At 53.0% G+C, this 9789-nt stretch overlaps 2 protein-coding genes and 1 long non-coding RNA gene across 3 annotated transcripts in view; 1 reads left to right on the plus strand and 2 right to left on the minus strand.

Annotated features, from left to right (window-relative positions):
• The window catches only part of SERPINF2 (serpin family F member 2), an 8701-nt gene extending 3646 nt beyond the window's left edge, over positions 1-5055 (minus strand). The window contains exons 1-8 of the mRNA XM_012810935.2: positions 4947-5055; positions 3657-3723; positions 3477-3515; positions 3294-3356; positions 2790-2991; positions 1722-1865; positions 1370-1573; positions 800-942 (exon numbers count right to left, since the gene is read on the minus strand). Coding sequence (XP_012666389.1) covers positions 800-942; positions 1370-1573; positions 1722-1865; positions 2790-2991; positions 3294-3356; positions 3477-3515; positions 3657-3719 — 858 coding nt within the window. The 5' untranslated portion in view covers positions 3720-3723; positions 4947-5055. The remainder of the gene's footprint in view (positions 1-799; positions 943-1369; positions 1574-1721; positions 1866-2789; positions 2992-3293; positions 3357-3476; positions 3516-3656; positions 3724-4946) is intronic.
• Positions 5056-5135: 80 nt separating this feature from the next.
• Positions 5136-9361, plus strand: LOC111728225. The gene is made up of 2 exons (XR_002775598.1): positions 5136-5343; positions 8378-9361. It is a non-coding gene; the product is annotated as an uncharacterized LOC111728225 (long non-coding RNA).
• WDR81 (WD repeat domain 81) overlaps positions 5846-9789 on the minus strand; it is a 12528-nt gene continuing 8584 nt past the window's right edge. The window contains exons 8-10 of the mRNA XM_003799093.3: positions 8845-8990; positions 8366-8545; positions 5846-7012 (exon numbers count right to left, since the gene is read on the minus strand). Coding sequence (XP_003799141.1) covers positions 6692-7012; positions 8366-8545; positions 8845-8990 — 647 coding nt within the window. The 3' untranslated portion in view covers positions 5846-6691. The remainder of the gene's footprint in view (positions 7013-8365; positions 8546-8844; positions 8991-9789) is intronic.

Here is a 9789-nt window from a genome sequence, read left to right on the forward strand (position 1 = left end):
TGTTAACCAGTTTGATGAAAATATTTCAAATTGTACATAAAAACAGCACACTGTACCCCATGACTGTATTAATGTACACAGCTGTGATTTAATTAAAAAAAATTATTTCCTTCAATAAATATTTTTTAAAAAACTAAAATTTTTAAAAAATAACTTTCCTCAGTCACTAACAGATCACCTTCTTTTTAAATTTTTCTTTCAGTAGCACTTACCCATTTGAATTTTTTTTTTTTTTTTGAGACAGAGCTGCAAGCTATCCCCCTGGGTAGAGTGCCTTGGCATCACAGCTCACAGCAACCTCCAACTCCTGGGCTCAAGCACATCTCCTGCATCAGCCTCCCAAGTAGCTGGGACCACAGGCACCTGCCACAACGCCTGGCTATTTTTTGGTTGTAGCCATCATTGCTGTTTGGCGGGCCCGGGCTGAGGATTCAAACTCGCCACCTTAGGTGTATGTGGCTGGCGCCTTAGCCGCTTGAGCCACAGGCGCCGAGCCTTACCAGTTTGAAATTATTGTTAATTTACATTTGTTCATGAATCTTCCCTCCTAAGAGCAGAGACCTGGTCTCCCTTGTGCCCCCCCCCCAAAAAAAGAAAAACAGTGCCTAGAACAATATCTAGCACATAGCAAATACCCTTTATATTTTCAGTGAATGAATGAACCTCAAAGAGCCCACAGTCTCAGTCCTAGGTGGGGATGTAGTGGAACCTTTTATAGCTGCCTGCCCCTGCGACATGCCTGCAAGAAAGGTAGGACATCCCAGTACACTCACAACCCTGCTGGACAACCAAAGGTGACCTGTATCTCAGGCTGCTCCAACAAGAACCATCGCAGAGGGTACGTGCCGGCTTGCATCATCTCCACCGGCACCGTGAACTGCTCGTCCAGGTGGAAGGAGTCTCTCTGGGTGAGGCTTGGGTCAAATTTGCTCCTCCAGAAACCTGCAGGCAGAGGGCAGGGGTCTTGTAGACTGGGACCAGCACAGGTTCCACACCCACAGCCTCTTGCTCATCCCACCCAGAACCGATTCAAGGGATGAGAGGTAGAGGCCAAGACCCCAGGGGGCGCAGTGCCTGTTGGCCCCTAGGCAGTCTGAGGCATTTCTGCAAAATGTTTGAAATCGTGCTTGTATTTTCCCCATCCCCTGCACTGTTCCCAGAAACTACCTGCACCTGGGTCTTTCCAGATTGTTCTCCCATGGTACCCTCTCTACAACCTCATCCAGTTCCTGGACCTACCACCCCACCACACCCAGACAACTCCGTGTCTTGTGGCCCACCCTGAGGAGGAAGAGGGACCTTGAGAACAAAGTCTGCACAGCCCAGCTCAGCTTACGGGGCTAGGGACATGGGAAGAGGAGGGGCGCACCCTGAAAGTGGATGGCATTGAGGAGAAGCAACACCGTCTTATCTGGCAGCTCTGAGAGGAATTCCTCAATCTTCCCCTCTGTGGCCTCTTTCACCCATTGGTTGATGTTTGCCAGGTCTTCCTCCTGCCTTCCCGTCAGGCTCATGGGCTTTGCACCAAAAAGCTGTTCTGATTGTTCCAGGAAATCTTCTTTGACAGGAAATCCTACACACAAAGGGTCACAAGCTGTTCCCTGGGCTCAGGGTTCCACAGTCACCAATGCTGGGAATAGCTACCTGAGGCCGAGGCTGTGTCCCTAACCATGCTCCACCCCAGGGCACTACCTAGTGAGCTCTCTGCCACCAGCACCTACCTTTCTGCACATACATTCTGGCAGCCAATCGGAGTGCCCCAGGGCCCAGGTTCCGGCAAAGGTGGCTCAGCAGGTGGGGAAGGCATGGTTCTGACTCTGCGTGCAGCACTTGCTGCAGCCTGTGCAGTGTTTGGTTCTGAGCACCTGGAGGGGATCACATGGGCTGAGCCCCAGGCTGTGTGTTCTTTTTACCCCCCACTGCCCACTCCAGCCCTTTCCAGAGGCTGCAATGAGTGTGCCCTTGTGATCACACATCCTCCTCTCATACGCACTCCCCCCACCTCTGAGTTATACTTTCATCTCTGCTGCTGACAGGCTGGGTGACCTCATCTTATGCAAGTTGCCTTCCCTCTCTGGACCTCAGTTTCCCACAATGAGACCCTCCAGTACAATGGAAGATATTGTAGCTATCAAACTCTTACATAGAATCACAGAGATAACTTGTAAATAAGCAGATCTGCCAGCCTGCCCAATTCCTAGGAATTTTTGAGGAGGATAAAGTGCCATGGGGTCATAGCTTACAGAGACCTCAAACTCTTGAGCTCAAGCAATCCTCTTGTCTCAGCCTCTGGAGTAGTTGGGACTGCAGGTGCCCATTACAACACCAGGCTAGTTTTTCTATTTTTATTATATATACATATACATATATATGTGTGTGTGTGTGTATATATATATATATATTTTTTTTTTTTTTGAGACAGAGTCTCAAGCTGTCACCCTGGGTAAGGTGCCACGGCATCATAGCTCACAGCAACCTCCAACTTTTTGGCTCAAGTGATCCTCTTGCCTCAGTTTTTCTCTTTTTAGTAGACTGTGTCTCACTCTTGCTCAGGCTGGTCTTGAACTCCTGAGCTCAAACAATCCACCCATCCAGTCCTCCTGGAGTGCTAGGATTACAGATGAGCTACCAGACTTGTCCCTGGATATCTAATTCATAGAGACTAGCAGGGGCCTGGGAATCTGCATTTTTCTGAACATCCAAGTGACCCTGATGGAGGTACCACCCATTAATAACCTCTGGAGTAATGAGTTCTTACTGGCCTCCCAACTCTGTTGCAGCCACAGTACCTAGTGCCAGTTGAGACAGTGCCAGGACCACACTCAGGGGTGACAGGATGAGGTTGGGACAGGTGGATGTTTGGGCCACCAGGGAGAATAGGTCAACAGTGAAGGCCATCATAGCCTGAGCCAGCCTGTGGGTCTGCTCTGGGGTTGGAGATCCCTTGCAGACTTCTGGGGACATCTTCAAGAGTGTCTGGCCACCCAGCACCTGCAGGAACAGATGAGGATCAGTTAGGTCAAGAGGTCAGCTCCAGGCTCTTGTGTTGAAGGTCTTTTTCATAGCCCCTGTGCCTGGGACCTTGTCCCATCCTGAAGAGAGAGGAAGAGTCACACAGTGGGCACCTGCATTCTGGGCATTTGTTCTATTCCTGTAGTCCTTCCCACTTTGGTCCCTCTGGTCTGCGAACTCCAGAGCCTCAGCCTCAGGGCCACGCCCCCTATCCTGCCCCTGCGGATTGGCCTGCCTCCCTCTGGCCCCGCCCACTCTTCACCATCCCCACCTGGTTGTACCTGGTTGCCCAACTTGAGGAGGGTTAACGGGGACACCTTCTCCTGGGTCTGCCCATTAATTGACTGCGAAAAGGAGGAAGCAGATGGAGAGCAACCCTTCCCACAAGCTCCCCACCCCGCCCAAGCCATGGGCCAGACCTCGGGGGTCTTCCTCCCCCTCACAGGCTTCTCACTCCCAGGTACCTGCTGGCCGGTGGCCTCCAGGGCGCTCACAGGAGAGAACTGTTGAGAAAGGGACAAGAATAGGAGGGCACCTCTTGGAGCCAAACCTGCCCTCAACCCTAGAGGAGCTTCTCTTCCTCTCAGCCCTGCGGGTCTCTCCCACAACTGCCCGCCCCTGCCCCGACCTCAGCCCAGCCTCACCACCGAGCACGGGCCTGGCAGGCAGGATAAGCTGAGCACCAGGAGCCCCCAGAGCAGCGCCATGTTCCTGCGTGGAGACAGGGAGCCTCAGTTCCTGACACTGCTCCTGGCCCAGCCAGGCTGCCCCCACCGCCATCACCACCACCATGTTCACTGACATGCCCAGGTCCTGAGCCAGCATGGCCAAGAAGTAAAAGCCACTACAGAACTAGATCACACACTCTAAGCACATTAGGGTGGTTAGAGTGGTGGTTTTTTTTAGTGAGTTTTTTTTCTGAGGAGTGGGCCTGCCTCCTTGACTCCTCTGACAACCATTTGTAGTTTCTGGTTTTTCACATTTCATGCACTGAGAATTTTTTGGTTAAAAGGGGTGAAATATCAGAATAAAAACAGTCCTCATTTTTCAAGGGCTTGCCTTGTGAGTTAGACTTGAAACTGAATCCAGACTCTGACTCTTGCTAAAGGACCTTGGGCATCCCTAACCCCTTTGACCTTTGTCTCATCTTATGGAATAGTGGCAAAAGTCCCTACCTCTTCTTATGTACATTGTGAGGTCCAAAAAAAGAGTGTTTCTAAACCCTGAAAACAATGCCTGGTACCTGGCATACCACTGATCGTGTGGTCAGCCTAGCTTAAGGCTCCCTCCTCCAGGAAGCCTGCCCTGAAACCTCCCCTGTAGAGCTCCCACCTGAGCTCCTATCCAACCTGTTGTCCATTTGGCCAGCCTTTCCCAGGGTGGTCAGGTGTTGTCCACAGGATGGACAGGACTGTGAGGCCCCAAGGTCTAAGCAGGGGTGGTGAGGTGGCTTTGTCCAGTAGCAGAGCCACCTTTGGACTTAGCAGAATCACAGCCCTTAACCCCTACTTTGTACTAGGCTGGCTCTAGGAAGCTAGGCTGGCAGGTGGGCAAGGGGAGACCTTGGTCTCAGGAGGATCTATCAGAGCATGTCTTACACCGCCACCTCCACTCCACCCCCATGTCAAGGCCAATCCTTCTGGAAGATCTTTGTATCACCCCCATCCCTCCTATCACACACAACAGCCTTTGGCCAGGGGCCAGAACTCCAACATGGGTATTCGAAGCTCCCTAGCAAGAAAAGGCCTCCAGTTTTTCAAGTCCCTGAGGGACTTCTCCTAAAGCTCCCTGTCCCCCAGCCCCATGCTAACCCTGGGGGGCTGGAAACTATAGGCTTCCTGAGTAAATCCAGTTCCAACTCCTCAGCCAGGCTGGGTAGCTTCCCACCTCTCCTCCTGCCCAAGGAGCCGACTGTGCCACCCCTCCACTGATACCTCTGCAAGCTCCTTGCTGCGCCCACGATGTTCCTCTGGTCCTACGTGGGTGCTCCCTGTGCTCTGTTCAGGCCCCAACCAGCCCAGTCAAGCCCTCCCTTCCCACCAGGACCTTTGCTCTTAGCCAACCCCTCTTCAGATCGCTTTCTCTTCTGGTAAATATTGACTGGCACATCCGGTTAAACATTGATATTGGGACCAGAAGCCCCTTTCCCGCTAGCACATCTAATCTTCAGATAGCCACTCAGAACCTCCATGGATTTGGGTCCCACCTGAGCCTGGAAAAAGAAAGCCCAGAAGGACAGAGTTGAGGAGGCTGGGTCTAGCCAGCCAAGAGGGCCTATCCAGAAAGGACAGGAGCCTGGCACTCTGTCAAGCCTTCCAGAGACCCCACGAGGTACGGATTATCCCTGAATCAGTCAGGTTCAGAGAGGATATATGATCTGCCGAAGGACACAGAGCTGGCCCTAGAGTCACATCCAGATGCCCACTTCCAATGTCCTTTCCTTTCCCCCTCCCAAGGGGAGAGAGGGAGGCTGCAGGAAGCTATACAGAGAAGCCAGGACAGGATGCCCACCCCCAGCCTTATAAGCATAGGATCCTGGTTGGCTGCTTTCAATCTGGGTAGGGAGAGGAAAGATGCAGAGGGGTACAGACTCTCCCAGTGTCTTACCTCTTCAGGAACAATGCCTCCTCACCATACCCAAGGGTGAGGGTTCTGGAAACTGGCCTGGAGCCACACAAACCAGAAGCCATGTACCCCGCGCCACCCAGAGAGCAATCAGTGATCAGGCTGCCTACCTACCCTCCTCCTCACCCCCTCATCCCTGCCCTGGAAGCTCCTGAGTCTCAACTTTTCCCTGCCCTGCCTCCACAATCAAGACAAGCCACACTCTGTTCCATGGCTCTTCCAAAGGATTTATTGATCATATTTACATCTATTGCAAATAGTGAGGAGGCAGCAGGAGCCAACCCTCAGACCTCATATCCACTCCAGAATGTGAGGACCCTGGCAGAGGCCCAAGATGCAGAGATGATTCTTCTTACCCCCTTGTCTCAGAGGCTCTGGGCCCAGGGGCTGCCTCCTCAGCTCAAGGCACAAACACTGTGGTTAGAGGTGGGCAGACAAGGCATGGGTTCACTTCTGGCAGGCACCACCGGCCAGCCCACCTCCTCTTCCCTGATACTACCCTTTCTTTCCCTCCTGCTCCCACACTGGGCAGGGCCTGGATAAGTGGACACCTAAATCCCAGAACAAGGCCCTTAACTCCTGGATCATGGCCAGCCCTTCTTAGGCTAGAGTCCAAGCACCATCAGTGTCCTGGACTAGGGCAGCTTCCCCATCCTTTAGGGACAGGGGCAGAAAAAGCCCAGTGGGGAGGGGGAGTTGGGAGGTTGGCTGGAGGTTGGCTGGGCAGGGCCAGTCTCCCTTCCCCCTCCTGGAACTTCTCTGTCTCCACGTGGACCCAGAGAGCAGAACTGGGGGGAAATGAGAGTAGTGATACTTTTTCCTGCTCTCCATCTTGCTTCCTGCTGGTTAGGAGCAATATGTTTCCAAGCCATGAATGGAGACCCCTTCTGGCAATGTTGGTGGCTCAGGGGCCAGGATGCCCCCACCCTATCTGGCAGGCCATGAGGGTACACATGGTATGAGGCCTGGGGCCTGCCTGAAGGGAGCTGCTAGGAGAACAAGGGTAAAGGAGGGGATGTCTGCTTGCCCTTGCCCAGCCAGCTCCTGCCTCAGCCTATGCCAGGAGACGGATGACCCCATTGTCTGAGCCCAGCAAAAGGTGGCGTTTGGTGGGCAGCAAAGCCAGGCTGGTAAGCGTGCCACGGAAGTTCTCAGAGCTGAGCTTGGTGGTAGCCTGGGAGGGTGGCTCCAGCAGGGAGCAGACACCAATCTTGTTGGCCACGGTGCCAGTGACCACCTCGCTGCCATACAGGTCAAAGGTGTGGATGGGGTCAGAGGCTGACTTGTAGTGGTGCGTGGGCTTCTGCTCCAGTTCCTTCCAGACAGTCAGGGAGTGGTCAGAGGAGGAACTGACCAGGACACTGCCTTCCACCGCCTGTTCAGGGAGAGGACATCCTCAGCAGGGGTCTGGGCTCTCCTGTATACCCCCAAGGCCTTCCCATTTCTTCCCCCTTCTCTCAGGGAAGACAGGCCATCCTGAGTGAGTGACAGGCTGCCACCCTCCCACATCATATTAATGTTGATTAATAGTAACATATTAAGCGTCAATAACCCCGTCAACACTAATTGGAGAACTAACTGTGTGCAGGCATTGTGCTAGATCGCATTAATTCTTCACAACAGGGGTAATCACTCTTGTTGTGATTCTCCCCATGTACAGTGTATTTGAAAATAAACATTTCTTACTAATCTTCCTTTATTTATTTATTTATTTTTTGGAGACAGAGCCTCAAGCTGATCCCCTGGGTAGAGTGCTGTAGCATCACAGTTCACAGCAACCTCCAACTCCTGCCTCAGCCTCCCAAGTAGCTGGGACCACAGGCATCCACCACAACACCCGGCTATCTTTTGGTTGCAGCCGTCATTGTTGTTTGGCAGGCCCGGGCTGGATTCGAACCCTCCACCTTAGGTGTATATGGCTGGCGCCTTAGCCACTTGAGCCACAGGCGCTGAGCCACTAATCTTCCTTTAAAAAAAATCTTTGCAATAAACACATGAAGTAGATGCTGCCACTGTCCCCATTTTACAGAGAAAAAACTGAGGCTTAGAGAAGTTAAGTAATCATACAAAGGTCAGGGAGCCAGTCAGTAGCAGAGCCAGGATTAACACCCAGGCTGACCCCAGAGCCCTCCTGACACTTTCTTGGAAAGTCAGAATCTACAGGCACCTGGGCCCTGGAGGGAGCAGCCCTCAGTTTGGCAATGTAGGTCCGCTGTCTCCTACCCAAGCCGGGGAGAAGAGGCCCAGTTGCCTTCAGAAATCCTCCCACAAGTAGCCCTTATCCTCCTTTCTTGTCCCTCCCAGAGAAGCTCCCTGAGGCCTAAGATTGAGAATGGCAGAGGGTTCCCTTGGTCAGCTTTGCTCCTGCCCCCACAAGGGCAGCCCAACAGGGGGCATGGACTCTGCTCAGTGGCCTGGGGCAGTAAACAGCCTCCTGGCTGAGCTTTATTTAACCTAAACTGGGTCATGGACAGGGCCTGACCCCTGATCCTCCAAGCAAGATAAATATGGACAAGAGTTATTCATTAGAGCATCTCCATGAGCAGCAGGGTCGGCTTTGCCCCCAGCTCCCACCTCTGTGGCCTGTCTCCTGAGTTGGCCCAGGAGGGCCAACAGCCCATCAGCCCTTGACAAGATGTAGGGGAGACCAGCTCAAGCCTGTCCCTGGGCAGGTAAGCCCTAACAAGGGGCTGGGCAGTGAGGAAGAGAAGGGAACCTAGCTTGTTACCTTGATCTGCAGGATGTCCCCCTCATGGGCTGGCCAGCCTCGAAGAACTAGGCCTGTGCGGGTATCCAGGAGAACCATGAAGCCGGAGGAGAAGCCAGCCACAACGCTACGGCCGCTGGGGCTGACTGCCAAGGAGCGGACAAGCCCAGGGTTCAGCCCGCCACCCAGGCGGAACTCATGCTGCAGACAGAGTGAGGCTGAGCTGAGGCATCACCCCCCACCCCACCCTGTTCTCCCAAAGGTCTTGCTCACTACCCAAGCCCACAAACCTGGAAGGCTTGAGCCTTTCACTTTCATTAAGTGAAAAGCCCAGAACCCCATCCCCATCACAGGACAGAGTCCCATCCTCCAGGGTTTGCTGTTGTGGGTGATATGTCTCCAAATGAAATTAGCAAGTGGCAGGAACATTTTGAGTCCCTTTTCTCTGCCAGGTCCCCAGAGAACTGAGCCAATACTTAGAGAACTGGACACGCTCTGACCTGCAGGCCAGGCTTCCTGCAGTCCACAAAGCGCAGGGTAGAGTCAGAGCTGGCCATAGTGATGCTGGTGTGAGGGGCAGGCATGACAGCTACAGCGGTCAGGGGCACCCGGCTGTCCAGTGGCTCCACAATACGAAGGGTCTTCCCTGGGAAGAGAAGGCACAGTGGATCTGGGGTCCCAGCAGCTGAAGAAGAACCTTGGCATTCTAGTCCCTGGACTTACCCCATACCTACCTCCCACCCCCCAGGGATCCTCAGAAAATGCTACAGAAGTCTCATGACTTTCCCACCCTTCTGCTTCCATGGCTAGGCCAGGTTCCCATCCCCAGAGCAACTTCCTTTCTTCAGACAGCACCCATGACCCAAGGCCACCTCCCTCTCTCTGTCCCAATATTACTCCGTCCCCTTCCCTTTTAAGTCACATTTTTCCCTACAGTGATGTCAAAAAGTAATCAAGCAACCATTTACCAAAGATGTAGTATGTGCTACACATTAAACCAAACCCCTATGTACATTATCTTCTAAACCAGCTTTTCTGATTCTCATTTTACAGATGGAAAAACTGATGCTTGCTGAAAGTCACTCAGCAAGTAAGCTGGTGGAGCCAATTCAAACTCAAGTCTAAAAGATTCTAAGCCCTGGTGGCACCCATAGCTCAGTGGGTAGGGCACTGGCCACATACACTGAGGCTGGAAGGTTTGAACCTGGCCCGGGCCAGGTAAAACAATAATGACAGGAGCTTGGTGCCTATGGCTCAAGCGGCTAAGGTGCCAGCCACATACACCTGAGCTGGTGGGTTCAAATCCAGCCTGGGCCCGCCAAACAACAGCTGCAAACAAAAAATAGCCAGGCATTGTAGCGGGCGCCTGTAGTCCCAGCTACTTGGGAGGCGGAGGCAGGAGAATCACTTGAGCCCAGGAGTTAGAGGTTGCTGTGAGCTGTGAT

Source organism: Otolemur garnettii, unplaced genomic scaffold (assembly GCF_000181295.1).
Source record: "Otolemur garnettii isolate 467f Iridium unplaced genomic scaffold, OtoGar3 scaffold00145, whole genome shotgun sequence".
Taxonomy (NCBI): domain Eukaryota; kingdom Metazoa; phylum Chordata; class Mammalia; order Primates; family Galagidae; genus Otolemur; species Otolemur garnettii.